We start from the raw sequence: 20,446 nt of genomic DNA on the forward strand, positions 1-20,446 counted from the left end.
GTTGCTCTAAAATACTTTCTCCGTTTTAGGTTATAAGGCTTTCTGTTATTGCCCACATTCATATATATGTTAATAAATTTAGATATCATATTAATCTATTTTCTAAATTTATAATAATTAAAACTCAATCAATCATACGTTAATACCACCTTATTTTACGTAAAAATCTTAATCTTCATCTTTATCTTTATTACTCCCTCCGTCTTAGAATATATAGTAACCTAGAATCGGCTTGAAACGTACCCTAGTTATATGTTGCTATATTTTTGATACGGAGGGAGTTGAAAAAAGAACACCACCGCCGTAGTAGCGCTAGTGGCAATGGAAGAGGGGGAGGAGTAATAATAATCTTGGGGTGGTAATGGCAGTGGCAATGGCAATGGTGGTGTACTACGCCGCTTCACTGGACGCGGGTGCCGCGGCCCATTAATGAGCCTTCACGTGCTCTGCCACGCCCCCACCTCCTCCTCCTCCTCCTCCTCCTCTTCTTCTTCTTCCTCCCCATCTCTCTCCTCTCCCTCTTCCTCTCTCCTTTCCGTGTGCGCCATTGCAACCCAGAGAGGCAGACCACGCACACTACACTTGGACACGAAGACGAGAGCGGTTTCCGGTCTCTTCCCCCCAACCACCATTCCCTCCTCTTCCCGTCTCCGGCTCGCCGGAGCGCGAGAGCTGCTGCTGCGGCGACGTGGGCCCGATCACCGGCCGGCCTCCTGCTCCGCCGCCGCGGCTGCAATGGCGCGCTAGCTAGATCCGACCCATCCGGCGCGGTTTAATACCTCGGTGTATCTCTCCGGTCACCGCCGGCGGCGGCGAGGGCGGAGGCGGCGGTTGCGGGCTCGCCGGCGGCGAAGCAAGCGGTGCAGGTATGAACAAAAGAGAGAGGAAGGCTAGTCACTCCCTCTTTTTTGGTTAATTTAGTTTTGGTGAGAGCGTATTTCGTTTGCCGTTTTCGGGGAGGGAGGGAGGTGACCGTTTCCTTCCCTTCCGTCGCTTTCGTCTCCAAAAGCGGCGCCTTTTCAGGTGGGATTAATCAATGAATCCCCTCTCGCTTTCCCTAATCTTTTCTTTTCATTGCCGCTGTTTGTTAATTTGTTTGATATGATAGGAGTAGTAATAGGAGTAGGAAGAGGAAGAAGAGCTCTCTCCTCTCCTCTCCTCGTCTTTAATGGATTCTACTGGTACTACTTCTTCTACTACTAATCTTGTTCGTCTCGTCTTCTCCTACCACCTACCAAATCAATCCCATCTGCTGTCTACTACTAACCGGATCCATCCATGGGGACCATGCCGATCGATCAACTATTTCCTCTCCCGCCTCTCGCATTGGCTACAAACTGCAAAGCAAAGTAGTAGCAAACATGATCTCCTCCTGCCCACTTCTTCTTCTTCTTCGTGGCATTTCCATGGATTCATAATAATAGCCCCCAATCACGGGACATCCATGGATTCTTTAACTTTGGCTTTGTTCCTGATTTTCGCCGCTACCCACCTCTGGCTTTGATTTGGTTGGGCCTTTTACCACACATCCATTCTCTATTTCTCTCTCTGGGTAAGAAAAGCCGGTGCCTTTCTGAGGAGAGAATGCGAGCTGAGCTGAGCTTTCTTGCGGCTGCCTGCTTTCCCTTTCGTGTGGATTTGATCTCCCCGGCCGGACGCATCGCCACCCATGTCGTCCCGTTCCGGTAAGAAATTTCCCACCTTTCGCGGCGCGGTTGCGACATGTGCAAGCTTAGCTTCTCTTACCTGCATTTGCGTGATGCTGCTGCAGTATTTTAATTTGGAGATTACCCAGGGCAAAAAAAAAAAAAAGAAAAAAAAAAGAGGCAAAGCTTTACATATAGCTTTGCTTTTGCTACCGTATTCTTTTCTGTGCATCTTCTTTGGCTGCTACTACTACTACTGTACTGTGGCCTTTCCAGGCCCCGGGGTGAAGTGTGATGATTAGTTCTTGTGCCATCTCGCATGATAGTTCCCTGCATTTCTCTCTCCCTGCCATATTGTTTGTTCTTCTCCTCGGGGATGCGGTGGGGGTGAGTGCATTTCACGTGTTGATTCCTTGCTTCCCACTCGTTGTTGTTTGGGATGCAGTTGTTTCTTTCTTTGTTCGTTTCGTTCTTGGCCGGTTTGTCTTGTCTGGTTCTTCTCTCCTCTCCCTCTTCCCATCGTTCAAAAAAAGATAAAATTTGGAGCTGCTTGATTGTTCAGTGTGAATTTCGAACTTTGAAATCTTGGTGATACTTGCGTATTCTCGTGATATATCATGTATGCTATTTTGGATATTTGCTTGCAGTGTTGAGAGATGAGAGGGGTTCAAGATAGGAAGCAGAAGAAGAAGCAGGACCTGCAGGTTCTCGGGCCCTTCCCTGGATGCTTGGGTAGGATGATAAACATGTTCGACCTCAGCAATGGCGTGGTCGCGACCAAGATGCTCACAGAGAAAGCGCATAGAGATGGTATGCGTCTTCGTCTACTTCTGTTTCCCCCTTCTTGTTATGCAAGATTGGTGCTAGACCAAGCTCTGATGCAATGCAGCATACGCCTTGCAGTTTCTCCAGCAGGTAAAGACCGTGGTAATGCTTTCAAGATGGCAATTGGTCCATTCTCATCACAGATAGAAGATAAAAAGGTTAGTGAATTGTCTGTCCCCCTTTGTTTCCTGTTGCTTTTGAACTACAAACGAACTCAAGCATAACCTGGTACTTAGTATGTATATGTTTTTATTTGGTTTTACTACAGAGAGATAGTCAGCCTAGAAAGCAGTCCCCAACTAAAAGATTGAGCTCACCAACTAAAAGATCTGGTGAGGCTCCTGTTAAATTGTTCATGGAGCAGGACATGTGGAAAGAAGGGATGTCTGGCGAGGAGCCACTGAATGTTGTTGCCAGATTGATGGGTCTAAATGATGCTGCCGGCCACCGATCTGATCTGAAATCGGGAAAAAGATCAGACAAGGAATATCGATCTGGTGGTTTTGATGAGAACAGTCGGAATCTCAGACCAAAGAAGGACAGCAAAGGCCACCCAAACCAAAAGGCAGGAACACACAGTGAACCATGCAGTGGTTTCAGTGATCAAACTTTAAGAATGAATAGCAGCAGGAATAAACACCAAGGGAAGGAGCCTTCTTGTGAGAAGAGAATGACCCTTGTGCGTGAAAAATTTGCTGAAGCAAAACGTCTGGCTACAGATGAGAAGCTTCTCCACACAAAGGAGTTCCAAGAAGCATTGCAGTTTTTAAGCTCAAATAAAGATCTGTTCTTGAAATTCCTTGATGAGCCAAATCCACTGTTATCACACAACAATTATGAGTTCCAACCTGATACCCCACCTTCGGAGACAAAGCAAATAACCATACTGAAGCCATCAGACTCAATCAAGAGAAATGGCAACACTCTTGTAGGGAGGCAGCTCTATTCAGACGGAGATGAAAGTGAAGGGAACAGGTGCAGGCGTCATCAGAGTTTAAGTGTTTCCCCAACAAATTCAACATTTTCTGAACCAACAAGAATTGTAGTACTAAAGCCAGGACTTGTAAAGTCCCAGGAACCCAAGATTCTGAGGTCCCCTTCATCATCATCAACTGCAGCTGATAGTGAAGATGATAGTATGTCGGCAGTTGATGAGACAGTGCCAAGCTCAAGAAGACTGGCCAAAGAGATCACTTGGCAGATGAGGATGCGTTTGAAAGACAAGCAGGATGAAGAAAACCTACTCTCTTATGAGTTCCATGATATTTATATTGGAGATGACTCCTTCAGCAAGTCAGAAGTTGAGAATGCAAAAGAAGTGTCTGGTGAAATAAGTGAGGATTTGGAGTTCGGTACTCCTACTTCTGGCCGTTCCTGGGATTTCCTGAGCAGGAGTGGCAGCCCTTACTCTGCATCATGCTCTAGTCAGACATCCCATCGGCGTGAACCATCAGTGGTCAAAGAAGCCAAAAAAAGGATTTTTGAGAGATTGTCAATTGTATCATCCACCGTCGGTGGTGAGGAAGAAAGGGAAGCACGCAGAAGTATGGGCACACTAGGTGAGATGCTTACCATTCCAGAAGTCAAGAAAGACCAAGAAGTGTTTGGGGGAGTCACATTGGAGAACCCATCACCTGAGATGGATTCCGAAGAACCGTTCTTGTGTTTGCCACGGTCTCGATCTGTTCCGATTTCTTTGTCTTTCGGAGGCACTGAGCTAAATGGAGTAGCGACCGGTTGTCAGGAAGCCGAGAAGGAAAAGAACAGGAAGTCATTATCATTTAGGGAAAAGGTTTCCAGTCTGTTCTCTAAAAATAGGAAAGTGGCTCGGGGGAAGCTAGATCCATCTGGAATTCCATCAACTGATGATAGACTCAAGCATGGAAATTCTGCTACTATTAATGATTTCAGCGAAAACGCTGATCATTCTGCACTGGACAATCCGCTTAACTGTACTATACAGAATGTCGATGAGATTTCTATGCCAAGGCTCATGGCTAGTTCTTGGCACATGAATGATATGGAAAACATGCCTGCCAAGGTATTGAGCATGTTATGCTCTGCTCAATCTTACTTCACCGATTTTATAAAAAAAAAAGGCTTGTATATGTTTGTGCCTTTTCTTCTATAGTCATCCAAAGTTCAAAATATGAAATTTTGGCTCTATTTTGTCAGGATATTTCTTCCATCCCGGTTATTGGTGCCCCAGGAATCTTTGGTGAGTCACAGGACCAACCAAGTCCTGTGTCTGTACTAGATGGACCATTTCTCTCCGATAACAGCAGGAGCTTGCTGTGCTCATCTGAAAGTTTCATCACCGCATCCCCACGTAAGCTGAAAACCCTTTTCATCCAACTATGAAATACAAACAGTTCTTCGTAATATATATGTAAATGACATCTGGGTGTGTGTGTGCAGAAGCTTTGTCGAGATCTCCACTTATCGGATCATTTTCACGGTCACTTTCATGGGAAGATCCCCCACTGGAAGTCATGTCGCCAAATTCCTTGAGACTATCAAGGCTTTTCTCTAAGGCTGACGAAGATCAAGACTCATTGACATTTATCCAGAAGTTAGTCTGCTCTGCTGGCATAGATAGAGAAGGTTGCATATTATCCAGTCCTTTGGAACTGTATTTGCTTGAGAAGTTCTCAGATTACCAAGAAGAGGGAACCAAATTGCGGGAAAGGCGGTCGAAAGAGAAGTTTCTATTCGATGCTGTCAATGAGGCACTCACAGAGCTCACTTGGACTGCAGAACTGATGGCGTATCCATTGGGAAGGTCATCTTCTTTGGAACGCAAAGATTGTGAGAATGCTTTCAGTAACTCGGCAGCTGATGAAATTTGGCGAGTCATAAGGAACTGGTCGATTCTTGACAAGTATCCACCCGGAGAAACTATTGAAAGAAACCTCCTGGTGGAAATGATACTGAAGAGAGAGGTGTTGGAGGCGGCCAGCAGCGACACGACACGATTGGAGACATTCGAGCTCACCAGTATGGTCTGTACAATGGTCTTGGAGGACCTGATTGCAGATGCAGTTGTAGATCTGAGTGCCTGACTAACAACTAGCGAGGTACCTCCACTTTTCTAACCACTAATTTTGCTTATGCCTCCTAACATTGCTGTTTCACGCGATACTTGCTGCTGTAACACTGCTTCATTCATTCACATCACCACAGAAATGCATGTGATGCCAAATGTGCCTTTTGCCTAATATATGTCCTTTATTCTTTGTTTTCTTTTATTTCCTTTTCTATTTTGAGAGGGCCTTTCTTCATTCTGATGTAGAAGTGTGCTGTAAATAGCTTGGCCTGCTTGAAAAATACATTTTGTCAGTATTGTTGATATCCTTTTAATCCACGAACAACACGAGACAAAATAATTGATTCCATTCGTCTCTAGTGAGCTGTTGGTGTTGCTTTGCTTGTGGTCAGTATTGTCTCATTCGAGATTGAAAAGTAGCCTACAAACCAACAGAGTGTAATATATTAATTGCTTCATTTGTTATCACCCTGACCAATGTATGATCTGATCCATGAGACAAAAAAATCCCCAGCATGTCATGTGTTCACGAGTGTCACAGGGCAACGTAACCTTTGCTATGTTGCATGTCAACTGTGATTTATATAATGTTTAATACACTTTGTTTACTTCAATCATAGTGCTTATAGCCTACCGGTCTCAACAGTAAGACAAATGTTGATTGGTCATTGCCCATTGGCATGTTAATGGTGAATCAATCAGACAGACAGCCAACTTTGTTAATGGTGAATCAGACAGACAGCCACTGTCTTCTCCGTGATAATAGCATATTTTGGGGTTTGCTAAAAAAAACATAGAAAAATTCACTGGAGAATCTCTTGGTGTCACATATCGAAGTTACAAGTGGGAACTACTACTAGTTTTCATTGAACCTGAAACAACGGCATGAAACATGGATTCATGGTGCATTGTGCAACTCTAGCTTATATAATTTTGACCCCATGTTGGTTGCTGCAAACTGAAGAATCCATGTTGGTTGCTGGTGTTCATACTGCCTGATTGAGTAGTGGATTAGGGGATTGTGGTGGCTGAGTGGTGTCCCTGTCCATTGGCATGTGGGCTACTGTGGCTTCATGTGGGTGTGTCACTGGGACCCACATGTCAGTGACCAGATACTACTACCTCACAACCACACCAACTGGCACAACTGGAGAGCTGTTGCACTTGCAGGTTTCTGGGGACCTGAAGGAGGAGAGGAGGGCCAAGGATGGTCAGTTCACCCCTGTTCATCTTTTTTTCACAGGCCAAAGCATGTGAAATTTCTGGAGCATCCTGCTGTGTAATTTCAGCATCCTGATGGCTGCTTTGCAAGTTGCCACTGCTGCTCATGCTCAGCTCGACACAGGCTCTCTTATTTTTAGGGAGTGTCATGGCAACTGTTGTTTACATTGTCTCTCTTCAGTACTTCAATAAATGAAAAGGATGAGAAATAGTTTTTTACTACTATGCTACTACATGGGAAAGTAGTTTCAGTGGGTAAAAAGTTCTGATCTTTTCTTCTGGCTTTCTGCTTCTCTGGTCCTTGTGGTGTTTGTTGCTACGCTCCACTTTTCTGAACTCTCCTCCTACTAAACAACAGATTTTACTCCATGTGTGGCTGTGCAAAGCAGTAATAGAAAAAAAAAAAAAAGGTGTACCCGTTGTCCGAATTCGTAGGTAGTAGAAGTTAATTGTTTCGAAGGACGGAAGGTGTTATACATAAAAGTTAATTCTTTTTCTGACGGAGGAGGGCGTACTCTCTCCATACAAAAACATAGTACTGATGAGACTTTTTCTAGTGTTCCTGTACTCGAAAAAGTTTCATCCAATACTTAGAGGCTGAGTTCAGTGTTGTTAATTAACATGTGATTAATTAAGTATTAGTAAAAAATTAAAATATATTAATATAATTTTTTAAAGCAATTTTTCTATAATTTTTTTATAAAAAATGTACCATTTAACAGTTTAAAAAGAGAGCACCTAAAAAATGTACCGTTTTGAGAGGTATAGCACAGTTTTTTTTTAAATGAAGGTATGCAATCGCAAACCTGTGGGGGCCTGCATTATGAGATCCTTGCTTGCAAATCTGCCAGTCGAAATTAATGCCTGGGGCAAACCTTGTTTATGATATGATGAACTTGTGAAGCTGTGAACAGTGCTGGGCGCAGTGTCATTAAGCTGTGAACTGTTTGTAGTGTGAGGAAATAGCGTGTACTCAGTACTCACTCACCGGCCTAGCTAAAGAGAGAAGAAGCCGTTGGGATAGGGTTAGTTCACAATTCATTTATTAGGGCTCAACGGTTTCTGCTTTTTCTGAAGTGAAAAAGAGCTGCCTTTTTGTGATCTGTGGTGGTCTCTGCTTGTGCAGCTTGGCCTGTTCATCATCGCTGCCATTGGTGGCCTTGTGTTCTTCACGACCTTTAATATAGGAGTAGGAGTACTATGTGTTCTGCTTTTTAGTTTTCCTTTGGGTAATTCATTGGCTACCTTTGCAGGACACTCGTGGAGTGATGATTGTGTGTGCAGTTCAAGTTGCACATACTCTAGGTTCTGAATAAATTTAGTAATTAATAGACTTTGGTTCAGATTTTCAGACAAGTTTTCAAAATGAAACTGCTCAGTATACAATCCTGAATTTTCACTGAATTCTGACGCCGATTTGGTGGAAGTTTAGAGATGCAAAGTAAAGTTTTTTTTCCACTGAAGTCTGACGCCGATTTGGTGAAAGTTTAGGGATGTAAGTAAAGTTCTTTTGCCACTGAAATCTGACGACGATTTGGTGAAAGTTTAGGGATGTAAAGTGAAGTTTCTTTTTTTCCAACGAGAAAGATGAAGGTAGCCTTTGCAGGTCAATGCAACAAAGGTTCACACTTTCACAGCCAAACTGGTTCTCATCTCGTTTAGAACTTGTTCAGTTTATAGATATTCTAATCCATAGAAATTGAAAAGGTAAATACACTTCAATCCTACAGGATTTTTCTAAAGGTCCGATTGGATGTAAAATTTTCAGCCTCTCCTGTACGACAGTTAGGAATGAAAAAATTAGTTTGTTTTTATATTTTATTCCTCCAAACCGAATGGTAAAATTCACCCTTCGTTTTTAAATGTAAACTGAAAAAGCCCTTAGACTTTAGACGTGTACAGCTTTCACGGCCACGTGTCACACGACAGCGTGGGGCTCGCGCTTAGCTTTAGCTCGTACTTGCATACGTGTAAGTGATTAAGTAGTATAAGTACAAGTCATGTGCCTATCAGTAAGTACAGTACAGTATATTATACCGCATGCATATGCATGCACATACATACATAATTACATACGCAGATGTATTCCCAGCAATCACGCCGATAATCTTCAGAGAGAAACAATTGCTGCGAGATAAACTAACTTGCAGCAGACACTAACATATAGTACTAGTGCTAGTAAATTCATAATTTACACTTTGCACATGCAGTGAGTGAAATCAGAGAGCCTGCAGCAACATTAATCCAGCTCTGCATGTATGCCCGAAAGAAGCGGATCTATCAACCTATCAGAAAGGAAGAGTGCAATCCAGCAGCAGAAGCAGCAGGCAATCGATCGATCAGTATTTATTCATTCATTCATTCCAGTTCCCCTTCAATTCAGTTACTAACAGAGTAGCTTGATCCATGCATGCACAACCAGTAGTCCTAGCTTGCATTCAATTGAATCATGCATGGCTGCATGCCATTCAATTCAGTTCAGCCAAATACTGAACTAACCAAGGAGAAGAGGCCAATGCCTACAGACAACAACACCAAACTATGAATCATACTAGCAGCAGCTTGATCTATCTAGTATAATTGTGCAATCTCTCACCTTATCTGCTTCAATCCAGAAGTTCAGATCTCTGAGTGGTCCATCGATTGCATTTGCATCCCTCAGCCAGCACCCTCATACATACTGCATATGTTTGATTTAGATATTTAGATAAGTGAATGGATTATTGATGCGGATTATCTACTTATTATAGGAATTAATTAAATATTTTGATAAATATACTTAACAAATAATTTAAAACAGGTGGTCAAACACAATGCAGTTGAATATTTTTTTTATATAAATCACATTGTTTTTAAGAAAACGTAAAACAAATAAGTGGTTCTAATAATCCGATTAATAAGCTGGAAAAAAAAACAGAGCCGACACTACTGGCCCATGTCTGGATACACACATGTACAAAAACACATAGATACACGCACAAATACAGTATTAGTACAGCACTATGCACATATACCGCTAGACAAGGCAGCTTTTGTGCCAAGGCAAATTTGCTGTCCTGTCCATGGCATCCAACTGGTCCAAACCTGCATGCAGATCAAACAGGATTAGTATTCAGGACCAGCTTGGGAAAAAGCAAGCAAGTAGCAAGATGTACACAAACATGCAGAGATCTAGTACAAACATAATAACATATACTGAGAGTGAGAGTACATACATGATGTTGCCAGGGCACTGCAGCAAATTAAGAACTCATCAACAAGCCATTGCACAATGATAGCCAGAGCTTAGCTAACTATAGATGATGAGACGAACAAGTGCATGTTATGCAGTAGTAGTATAGTATTTGCATGGATGCGCCCACACACATGCGACCACATCAATCGCTACCGATCAGTTAACGACAGCGTTAGATGTGTCCATGGATGATGAGGTCAAGCTGCAAACTGAACTGGATTTATTGCTTACATGTATATGTTTCTTTCATGCTTTGGCTTGGATTTTGATTTGATTCATATGTACTTCTCCTGCTGCTGCAACAAGCTTGCAATGGTGAAAGTGAAACTCTCCTGGATGCATCAGGAAAGGGCAAAAGCCCAAGATAAATCGCTCTGCTTTTGAGTTGGTGTCACCATTAAGGTTGGCAGGATTCAGGAAAGTAACATGAGTGGTTGAGATGAATCTTAACCATGTACTGTACTATCTCAAGAACTTTGAGGACGATGCATGATTGATAATTAAAAAAAACTAAAGACTCCATTAATTCAACACACAACAAACTCACTCCTGCAAACCAAGTGAAGAAACAAAGTTCCTTCTCGCTTCAACTTATACAAGTACCCTAGTTGCGGTTGTTTACAATGCAGTAGCTGTTGTAACGAAGAGTTTGTATATTATATATTTCAGTTCTGCTCGAAAGAAGAAACAGCAGAGCTTCTGCTATTCGCTAGAGAGAGAATAAAAAACGGCTTTTTATCAGGTTGGAACTGTCCTACAAGGTGCATTGTTAGCTTGTCATTAGTCGCGTTTTAGCACACAGAATGGATACCATAGCACTAGCAGCAGGATAGATGCATATGTATGGTCCATGCATGTTGATTGGTGTCTGTGAGTGAGTAACTCTGCTGCTTTTTCTCAATTAACTGCTTTGCTGCACAAAGGACCACACACAGAACTCTTGCAAGTTGCAACTACCATTCACGAGTCAAACTTGCTTAAGACTCTTGTAGAAATGTAGTTAATTACAACTACCAGTAGCAATGCATTTCTTTTTTTTTTTCTTTGCACACACAATGCAAGTTGCATTGATACAGTCATACAGCTCAGGATTCAGAGTTTCCTCTAGCAACATATGGAGTAGTACTATCCTAATATATCGAGTACTAGCTTTTTTTTTCTCTAATTGTTCATCGATTTTTGCTCGCAAATACTGTACCAGTTCGAAGTTTTCGCATGCACCAACCAATCAATCGAAACAACAGGTCGAAGAAAAAAAGAATCGGGGAGGGCGGCGATCGAGTACCGGAGGCTGACCCCGGAAGGGGCGGGGAGGGGAGGGCGGCAGCGGCGCCGGTAGGAGACGCCGGCGAGGAGGAAGCCATCGGCGACGGCGTGACGGCGGGCGGCGGCGGGAGGGAGGGTAGAGGTAGAGCGAGCCGATGAGGCAATCCAATTATTTGGGCCGTCATTAGTCCAAGCTTTCACCAACAGTTGGGCCTCAGAGGAAGACAAATTGGCCAGTTGTTAGTAAAGTATAGCTAGAATAAGTCTACTCTGACTCCCTCCTTTATTGCTCCTGATTGAGGGTGTGTTCGCTACTGGAGCTTCCCAACCAGTGCGCGCGGAAAACGGAGCAGTCTATTAGCACGTGATTATTAAGTATTAGCTAATTTTTTTTAAAAAAATGGAACAATATGATTTTTTTAAGCAACTTTCGTATAAAAACTTTTTGTAAAAAAACACACCGTTTAGTGGTTTGAAAAACGTATGCACGGAAAACGAGAGGGGAAAGTTGGAACCGGCAGTGCCGAACACACCCTGAATTGTCTTCCCAACCGCAAAACCTGTCTCAGTGAGTCGACCAGAGTCAACCTGTCACGTCAGCAGAAACCGCTTCATAAGGAGAGCGTCTTTCGAAGATGTAGGAGCTGCTATAAACTGTTTTTTAGTTGAGGGAGGCAAAATAGACTTATTGAAATAAAGCTTGAGGAAGCCCATTGAGGCCCAACTGAAGCCCATAGGAACTCGCCCGGTGTGCTGCAGCCTGCAGCCGCCGCCGTCAGGTCTCGCCTCCGCCGCACTCTCCTCTCTGTCTCCGCCGATCTGCTCTGCCGCGACGCGCCGCCGGCGAGAAGGGACGGCCTCCTCTCCTTCCGACCCCGCGCGAGCATCCAGTTTCGAGGTATTCCTCCTCGTTCTTCTCTGGTTGGATCGATGCGCCTGCGTGGCGTAGTTGGGGGATTCATCCGGACTAACTGATTTCTTTCCCCTCCAATTGGCGCATCCAGTTTCTTCTGGATTTCTAGGATGGCGACTCTGAGGAACCTGAAGATCAAGACGTCGACCTGCAAGAGGATCGTCAAGGAGCTCCGCTCCTACGAGAAGGAGGTGGAGAAGGAGGCGGCCAAGACTGCTGACATGAAGGAGAAAGGCGCCGACCCCTACGATCTCAAGCAACAGGTGAAGAAGATCTTTGTGCTTGCAATTGCAAGCCTTTTTCCCCCCTTTACTAACCTGCCTGTTAATTTGTCTGCATTATTCTGGTAGTAAATTGCAAGTGCAGTACTGTTAGGGAGTAGTACATATGCCGTGTATTGTGATTAAAAGAAGAATCTTATACTAGTATTTATCAAGGGCTTTTTGTTTCTCTTGTGAATGGTTGCTCCTCTTGTTGCTTCGTTATTAGTTGTGCTTCAATTAATCAGCAGTTCATCAAAATGATTAGGCAAAAGAAGTATCTAAGCCTTGTTAACAGTCTGGTTTATCCTTTTGTGTTTGTCAGTTTTGCATACATGTTGCCAAGAAGTGTTCTTAGTGCAATTATATCGCATTGATGTAATTGACTGAGATCAATGAAAACTTCCATTATCTAAAAAACGTACATGTTTTTATCATCCATTCCACAATGGTTGTGGCATAGTGATTTCTGCATTATTTATGGTTGGAATCTATGGTGTCAAGTTATGCTTCAGTTGCATATTCTGGTGCCACTAATTCTAATAATTAACTTAATGGTTTGGCTTCAAGCTTTTCCGTATATATCAATAATGCAATATACCATGACTCACTGAACAAGTCAGTTGTTGGTTGTAATTTTGGCTTCTGGTTTTGTCCAATGACTTAGATTTATAACAATCTTATTCTAGTCCATTTACCCAGTAGAGAATAATTTCTTCCTTAAAAATGCATTTTTGAGATGTTTTGATTGGGCAGTCTATGTAATCATAGCAACACAGCATATGGATGGACATTGTTATAAACGGGGTTGTGCATTAAATGAACATGTGGCGGATGCATTCTTCAGAGTGCTACCATGTTCTCTGACAATCACATTATACAGAGTTTTACATATAGGTGTTGCAAGGCTTGTTAAGACATCACAGTTCATATATGTCTGAAGAGCTCTAAATTTGATTTGATTTTTTTTTTGTGTGTGTGTGTGTGTGTGTGTGTGTGTGTGTGTGTGTGTGAAAATGAGATTGGGAAGACTGTTGCTCAGTTCGTTGCAACTGCATTTCTTTTTGAAGGAGCAAAGCTGATTATTGGTGGCGCTACATCTCTTCCAAGTTGCAATTCAATGTGGAACCCTTTGAACTTTATGTTAATGTCATTTACGCCTGCAGGAGAATGTTTTAGCCGAGTCAAGGATGATGGTCCCAGACTGCCATAAGCGACTTGAAACTGCACTGGCAGACTTGAAAGCAACTCTGGTATCGTATGAATTTTTTCTGGCGACATTTAAATTCTGCATATCCTCTTCTTCAGTAACCACAACCATTGTTCTATTGCAGGCTGAATTGAAGGAATCAAATGAACAAGGTGCTGAGATTGGAGAGGCTGAGAGTACAATCACAGAAGTTGAAGCTGTCGTCAAGCCAACAGAAGATTGAATTCGTTTTTTATGAAATCCCTGCAAACCTCTGTTCTGTTGGGGCCATAGTAGCTCAACTAGTATTATGAGGTTTGCTGTGAATTCATGTATCCATTTTGTGGTTCCTGAGCCCTAACTTGGAAGATCTGGCACTGAACCATCCTTACTTTATGTGCTTGCTTGTTCTTCCTGAAGTACACAGTTAAGCATGGTTGTGTCCACTTGTCTGCTTCTTCTTCCTCCTTTTCTTTGAGATGATTGTTAGAAAGTATTGGTTCGAGCCTTCGAAGGGCTTGGGAGAATGCGCTTAATCGTTTTTAAGTAATCAAGAGTTTTCATCAGCAAAGTCATAGAATTGCTATATAACAATTGGTTAATTTGCATATACAGGTGATACTCCGTTCTGACGAAAACGCTAACAAAAAAAGGGTTAAATTAGCAACTTGATCCATGTACGCACAATGAAACTGCAGGCTCTGTAGTCTCCATTAACACAGGAAAATTGCTAGTTAAAAATTGGTTAAATCTGCGTATATGTGTATAATTTCTATACAACGTTTAGCTGTACAATCTTCTATGAGTTCTATCATCATTTGTGATGTATTGTTTGCAAAAAAGGGAGAAATAACTGTTTGCAATCTCCCGTCGGAAGTAAGAAAAATCACTTCACAAAAATGCCTCCCGGATCAACCGTGCAAATACTCGCGATGACAACCGGCTCATGACCTCTGGTAGGATCTTCGACGAAATGCTCGGCAACACAGGTAGAAGCTCTTGTACAAGATACGCAACATTTACATCCTGGCATCAACCCAAAGACAAAAAATCAGTAATCTTTAGATGTTCGATTTGTGGAGTGTTTCATTCAGTAAGACAAAAAAATCAGTAATCTTTAGATGTTCGATTTGCGGAGTGTTTCATTCAGTATACATACCCCATCAATTGTTGTTGGATTGTTCCCAGCTGTCAAAAACTTCACAACCTTCTCAACATTGTTCAAGATGACCCTGTCTTCCTCTGTGATTGTAGGAAGCAGTGCTCTAGCTCTGACAGGAACCATGCTGAAAACTGGGGTAGCATTTCCTAGCCCAAAAGATGCAGCAATTTGTATCAGTTGCTCCCTTGAAACTGCATCTATGGCTTTGACAATCTGCAATGCAGAGAACAAGAGGTCTCAATATGGAAGGCACTGGATTATCTTAAACAACATTCCCTGCAACATGCAAATTACTGTTGTTTGGTTTAAACAAAATACAAAAATGCTGCAACATGAGAGCTCACCTCATCAAGAATGAACTCCCTAAAAAAGTCGCCCCTCTCAGAGAGTAGAAAAGAAAGAGCAGCCCGAGCTTTGACTGGTTGCTCAGGCTGTGATATGGCCATTGGAAATGCAGGAACTAAACTTGTGCTTGGTAGAGTTCCTATCTCAGCCAGCTCAGCCATGCTGCCTTTCAAGTTCTCCCCACCACCACTCTTTGCTGCACGAATAAAATTCTCGAAAGCTTGCATGACATCAATGAATCTTTCTGCGTCGAATACACCTGTTTTGCCATATATTGTGTATCGCAAGGCGCTCCTTAGACGAGGTGACTCGTCTGTTAGTAGTCTCTGCGATCGTCGAAAAAAATCAGAATCAATAATACAATAACATCAAAATCAACCTTCGATCCCAACAGACCAAAGAAAGAAGGAATATGCAAATCCTAGTATTATCTGCTTGCCTTTATAGTTGTGTTATTCTAAGAAATGCAGCATGGAGTTGAATCAAATTCTAACCTGCGCAATATATGGGTATGCTTCATCCACAATGGCAAATTCAGGGTCACCCACCAAAGCTATACCCTCCAATACTCCAATGGCTCTGATAATCAAAGCAAAGTACGGAGGTATCCTGAATGGGTAATCAAATGTTATCTGTGCTAGATCTGCTGCTAACTCTTGAAAGTTTATATTCTTTGCGCCACCTCCTTCAAGTGCTTGATCAAAAACTTTGGCCAATACAGGCAAGATTGGGTCCAAGTTAACTCCCTCAGGGATGAAACCAAGCTTCACAAAGTCCTTGACTATCGCATCATAATCACGATGAATGAGGTGGGCTATTGCTTCAATCATTCCGTACTTTTGGTCATCTGTCAATTTAGTTACAAGCCCTACAAAAAGGAGGATATATTTCTTTCATCAGCATCAAAGGAGATGGAAACAAAACGAAGAAAAAATAGGTCGACCCAAAGGACAGTACAAAACAAGTGTATTCTTAGTCCTTTTTCCCTCCAAATTGAAGAAGAGTATTTCCACGTAATGCTGACATTACCACTGAATAGATATTTAACTAAATAATAATGGACCATGGTTTACTGACTCCGCTCAGCCTTTCCTTTTTTATGGACTCGCATGCAAACTAACTAGTATAACTTTTGTCTTTTATATGAGAACCAAAGAAAAATAACAGAGCTGTGTGTGAGAAGTATTATCCATAATGTTGACTCACCAAAATCAAGAATAGCTAGTTTTCCATCTGGTGTCCTAATCATATTGCCAGGATGTGGATCAGCATGGAAAAATCCAGTATCAAGCAACTGCCAGAGAAACATAAAACGAGCCCAAGAAAATTGAAGTGATGTCTTGCGCAAATAAAGGTACTTCCATTCAACAAGCATATGCTACATTGACCAATGATTAAACAAAATGAGCTAACCTGTTTTAGGTAGCATATGACTCCTACACTGACCAATGACCCAACATCATCCTCTGTACTTTGTGACAGCTTCTCCCCATCTATCCATTGTGTAGTAAGAACTTTTCTAGATGTGTATTTCTGGTATGTCTTTGGTACAACGACCTGGAAGATTGTTAGATAAAATCATAAGTAGCTTGACAGTAAAACAAGCATGTATGTGTTGTAATAACATGGAATTAAGACAAAACAGATAACTCCAACAGTAAACAGATTTATCACTCGATATGGACACTAGAATAATTACCTGCGGAAGATCCTTTTTCATCATTTCAGCAAAGCGATTGCCATTTTCTCCTTCATTCACATAATCAAGTTCTTCGAAAAATCGAGCAGCCCACTCATCTACTAGACCAACAACATCAATGGAGACCTAACAGTATTCAGTTATGGTTCAATGGTGAGCTTTCAAATATAGTCTGGGCATCAGTTTTGACCAAGTAGAAGAAAATATTTACCTGCGGAAATCTCCTTAGTACCAGGCCCAAGTTTCTAATGATGAATAAATCAATTGTGACAGTTTCAAGTACAAACGGCCTCTGTACTTTCACAGCTACAAGTTCTCCGGTTTCTTTCAAGCGGCCCTTGTAAACCTGCCCCAGAGATGCTGCAAGATAATTCATAAGCATAGTCCAAGAACAGTGAGTATAATTTGATGCAATATAATTTCATCTGATAATGGTTTAATCATAAATGGTAAGTGCAGCACGCGGGCAATATTTAGTACAAGTACCGGCAGCAATTGGGGAAGGAGATAATTCAGAGTATATTTCGTGCCACGGCCGCCCAAGCTCTTCTTCAAGAAGAGTCATTGCAAGATCATCGGAGAACGAAGGAACCTTCACATAGCGGTAGATCAACCAGTTAGCAAATTTATAGCTCTCCTGGCATTTCTATGCTTTGTGAGATAGCAAGGGGAGAACACAGTAAGACAAACACAGAAATATTTACCTTATCACAAAGTTTCTGCAATTCAGTCATTGCTGCAGGGGACAGAATATCTGGTCGAATACTTAGTGCTTGGCCAAGCTTAATATAAGCAGGACCCAAAGATGTCACAATTTCCCTCAGCTCAATCGCACGCGCTACTTCATTCTATTGATAAGCATTGATCCACCCCCAAAAGGAAATGTTCTTTATCAGTTAGCAATTGGATTTAGACGATTCAAGATGAAAACAACAAGGTGGATATAGTAAATCAATAATTGGTACCTCCTTGAGCTTGTTGTTTATGAGGTCTGATATGAGATGAGAGATGAAACCACCAGCAACAGACAGCAATTGCACGATCCGTGTGGCGACGGCCCTCGGGCGCTTCCCCCAGTATGCAGAGATGATCTCAGGACTGTACACGAGAGGCAGCGCCTCATTGTTGTTCATGGATGAAACCTAGAGCCAAGAAAAGGGGGAAATGAAAATTTTGTTCTTCTATTAGACCTTAGTTGAAATAAACTGTTAATTAACGTGATGATTGAATTGTGTGGTTGGTGGGGCGGACCTCGACGAGGCGGAGGCGGACGTTGTCGTCCGCGAATTGGGAGTCGCGGAGGTTCTGGCCGCGGAGGCCGCGCATGAGCGTGGCGAGCTGCTCGTCCTCCTCCATCTGTTTCCGCACTCGCTGGATCTCCTTGGACATCTCCCCGAACCGCTTCAATCGCAAACACACAAACCACACCAACACAATCTCCACAATCTCAGCGAGACGAAACAGGTGTAAGAACACGGAAGATCTAACTGATTGAGCAGAGAGGCGATCGGTCTTACGGTGGAGGAGATGTCATTAGGGGTCCTCGTCCTCGACCTGGAGCGAGGCGCCGGGGCGGAGGCGGAGGGCTTGGGCTCCGTGGCGACGGCGAGGACGCGGCGGGATGGGCGCCGGCGCCGACGGCCCGGCAGCGACGCCGCGAGACCAGGCAGACGGCCGAAGCCACCGCAGTGCAGCAGGTGCGGCGCCGCCGACGCCGCCGCCGCCGCGGCCTCCATGGGCAAGAAGAAGAAGAAGGAAGAAGCTTAGCTTCTTCGGCGAAGACCCCGAGGCGGAGGAGGAGGAGGAGGATGAATTTGCCGCGCAATAATCTTCCCGTGCAGTGCAGTGCTCTAGTTGTAGCAGTAAACGTTGTGGGAAAATAAGAGCGTTTAATAGTAGAGCTCACTACTAGCTTTAATTTATCTATAGCCAATCTAATAACTAATTTATATAATAGCTCCTTACTATACTATTAATAATATATGGTCTTACCTATCATATATATATATATATATATTATGTCTTAAGTCCGTGATGCAACTGGCTCTAGATCTATAATCCGCTGCTTTTCTCTTTTCTCTTTTATCTAAAAGGAAGAAGAAGAAGAAATAAATTTACTTGGCCTGGGAGTGGCGGGTGCGGGTGGTGGTGGAAGAGTATACGCCTCGACGCGGGAGGCGCCGGAGCCGGAGTTGGACTGGAGTGTGGAGTGAGATGGCTGGCTGGCGCGCGGCCACGTGGCGTCACCGCGGGCACACGAGGTTCGTGTGCGCGGGAGGCGCGGACGCATGGGCGGCGCGAGAGCGGCCACCCCCACCAAAACCGGTGAGGAGAGGACGAAGCGCGATGTGTCCGCTTTGGATTCGACCACCCAGATTCCCACCAGCTCAGGTAAAATGCCAATGCACCCAATAATGCTAGCACAGCTCTAGTGATTAGTGATTCCTGTCTCCGTCCCATCCCATAAAAAATGAATTTAGCATAGAATATTGTCGGAGAGTGAACTCCTCCACCAGGGAACCGTGAGGCCCCCCTTTGTGAGTTCGAACGGGGGCAGCGGGTGAGATTCGAGGGCTTGGTGAGTTGAGCTGTGTGATCTTGAGGGGGTTAGGCCCCTCCAAGACGATGAGACAAAAGAGGTTTATATAGGTTCGGGCCGCTGAGAAGCGTAATACCCTACTCCTGTGCATGATTGATTGAATGTATAACACAAGTACTTGGAGTTACAAGACCCAAGCGCCAGTTCGCTCGGAAGTCCCCCCCCCCCCCACCACTAGGCCTGGACCTCCTTTTATACCTCAAGGGATTACCACATGGGCCCAACAACCTAACCTAGCTCCGGTGAAGAAGTATTATAATCTTTGCATTAAATGCATGTCTTGTCTCTTGACTTGGGAAGCCAAGCACACGTCGTCTTGATAATGGGGCCTGTCAAATCTTGCCGCCTGACACGCAAGCAGCACACAGGCTCGCTACCCAGTCCCATCGGTCATTCGACCGGTCATAGACCGGTTGAGTATACTGCACGCGGCGCGACCGCTCGGTCGCCATAAATGCGGGTAGGTGGGCACCTGTAGGCGGACACCTAACCCACCGTACGCGGTGACCTAGAGAGGGGATCGGGGGAGCCCGACCGCTAGTCACAGGAGGGGGCGGCCGCCGCCCGACCTTGGGCCCGATCCTCCCTCGGGGGAGGGCCACGTGGCGCCTGGGGCAGCCTTCTCCCTCTAGTCTTGGCCAGGGAGTGGCCGCTGCCCTACCTCGGGCCCGACCCCCCTCGGGGGAGGGCCACGTGGCATTAGAGGGCAGCCTCCTCCATCCAGTCTCTGGGCAGGAGTGGCCGCTGTCCTACCTCAGGCTTGACTCCCCTCGGGGGGGGGGGGGGGGCTGACTCCCCTCGGGGGAGGGCCACGTGGCATCGGTTGGGGGGGGCAGCCTCCTCCCTCTAAACCTGATACCCCGGGCCCATATCACCGACAAATGTGATACATTACAGTATTATGAATCTAGACAGATATATCCGATTTCATAAACTATGATATGTCATATCCTGTAGAAGGTTGATTTTTTATGGGACGGAGAGAGTAGTGCGCAATGCAATCATCTTTTCACGCTTATTCTGATGGTAAGATGTGGAGT

At 43.9% G+C, this 20,446-nt stretch overlaps 3 protein-coding genes and 1 long non-coding RNA gene across 6 annotated transcripts; 2 read left to right on the top strand and 2 right to left on the bottom strand.

Annotated features, from left to right (window-relative positions):
• Positions 1-393: 393 nt before the first annotated feature.
• Positions 394-5,689, top strand: LOC127763057 (uncharacterized). 3 transcript variants are annotated; one of them, XM_052287633.1, is made up of 6 exons: positions 394-866; positions 2,294-2,456; positions 2,550-2,629; positions 2,740-4,512; positions 4,647-4,800; positions 4,890-5,689. In XM_052287633.1, the coding sequence occupies exons 2-6, from the start codon at positions 2,303-2,305 to the stop codon at positions 5,531-5,533; spliced, it is 2,805 nt and encodes a 934-aa protein (XP_052143593.1). In that variant the 5' UTR covers positions 394-866; positions 2,294-2,302; the 3' UTR covers positions 5,534-5,689. The 3 variants fall into 3 exon arrangements, with proteins under 3 accessions (XP_052143593.1, XP_052143594.1, XP_052143595.1); XM_052287634.1 differs by lacking the exon at positions 394-866 and adding an exon at positions 928-1,685; XM_052287635.1 differs by lacking the exon at positions 394-866 and adding an exon at positions 1,702-2,033.
• Positions 5,690-8,750: 3,061 nt separating this feature from the next.
• On the bottom strand, positions 8,751-10,095 carry LOC127764521 (uncharacterized). Its single transcript, XR_008015891.1, has 4 exons — positions 9,954-10,095; positions 9,753-9,822; positions 9,335-9,418; positions 8,751-9,257 (listed from the first exon to the last, which is right to left on the bottom strand). It is a non-coding gene; the product is annotated as an uncharacterized LOC127764521 (long non-coding RNA).
• A 1,878-nt stretch (positions 10,096-11,973) lies between these two features.
• On the top strand, positions 11,974-14,047 carry LOC127763233 (tubulin-folding cofactor A). Its single transcript, XM_052287877.1, has 4 exons — positions 11,974-12,137; positions 12,244-12,415; positions 13,579-13,665; positions 13,747-14,047. The coding sequence occupies exons 2-4, from the start codon at positions 12,263-12,265 to the stop codon at positions 13,843-13,845; spliced, it is 339 nt and encodes a 112-aa protein (XP_052143837.1). The 5' UTR covers positions 11,974-12,137; positions 12,244-12,262; the 3' UTR covers positions 13,846-14,047.
• Positions 14,048-14,288: 241 nt separating this feature from the next.
• On the bottom strand, positions 14,289-18,641 carry LOC127763232 (uncharacterized). The gene is made up of 13 exons (XM_052287875.1): positions 18,325-18,641; positions 18,059-18,208; positions 17,773-17,949; positions 17,512-17,655; positions 17,294-17,399; positions 17,019-17,167; positions 16,808-16,933; positions 16,522-16,665; positions 16,315-16,402; positions 15,603-15,976; positions 15,108-15,434; positions 14,761-14,976; positions 14,289-14,627 (listed from the first exon to the last, which is right to left on the bottom strand). The coding sequence occupies exons 1-13, from the start codon at positions 18,541-18,543 to the stop codon at positions 14,493-14,495; spliced, it is 2,355 nt and encodes a 784-aa protein (XP_052143835.1). The 5' UTR covers positions 18,544-18,641; the 3' UTR covers positions 14,289-14,492.
• Between the last annotated feature and the right edge of the window lie 1,805 nt (positions 18,642-20,446).

The sequence above is a fragment of the Oryza glaberrima genome, chromosome 2 (genome assembly GCF_000147395.1).
Source record: "Oryza glaberrima chromosome 2, OglaRS2, whole genome shotgun sequence".
Taxonomy (NCBI): Eukaryota; Viridiplantae; Streptophyta; class Magnoliopsida; order Poales; family Poaceae; genus Oryza; species Oryza glaberrima.

Excerpts from the sequence above, each read along its gene's own strand:
- LOC127763057 (XM_052287633.1), top strand. The coding sequence starts at position 2,303 with ATGAGAGGGGTTCAAGATAGGAAGCAGAAGAAGAAGCAGGACCTGCAG. Across the intron at positions 2,630-2,739 it reads CACAGATAGAAGATAAAAAG|AGAGATAGTCAGCCTAGAAA; the intron begins GTTAGTGAATTG and ends GTTTTACTACAG. Across the intron at positions 4,801-4,889 it reads TTTCATCACCGCATCCCCAC|AAGCTTTGTCGAGATCTCCA; the intron begins GTAAGCTGAAAA and ends GTGTGTGTGCAG.
- LOC127763233 (XM_052287877.1), top strand. The coding sequence starts at position 12,263 with ATGGCGACTCTGAGGAACCTGAAGATCAAGACGTCGACCTGCAAGAGG. Across the intron at positions 12,416-13,578 it reads CCTACGATCTCAAGCAACAG|GAGAATGTTTTAGCCGAGTC; the intron begins GTGAAGAAGATC and ends TTACGCCTGCAG. Across the intron at positions 13,666-13,746 it reads CAGACTTGAAAGCAACTCTG|GCTGAATTGAAGGAATCAAA; the intron begins GTATCGTATGAA and ends GTTCTATTGCAG.
- LOC127763232 (XM_052287875.1), bottom strand. The coding sequence starts at position 18,543 with ATGGAGGCCGCGGCGGCGGCGGCGTCGGCGGCGCCGCACCTGCTGCAC. Across the intron at positions 17,950-18,058 it reads TCCGCCTCCGCCTCGTCGAG|GTTTCATCCATGAACAACAA; the intron begins GTCCGCCCCACC and ends TCTTGGCTCTAG. Across the intron at positions 16,666-16,807 it reads TGAAAAAGGATCTTCCGCAG|GTCGTTGTACCAAAGACATA; the intron begins GTAATTATTCTA and ends ACAATCTTCCAG.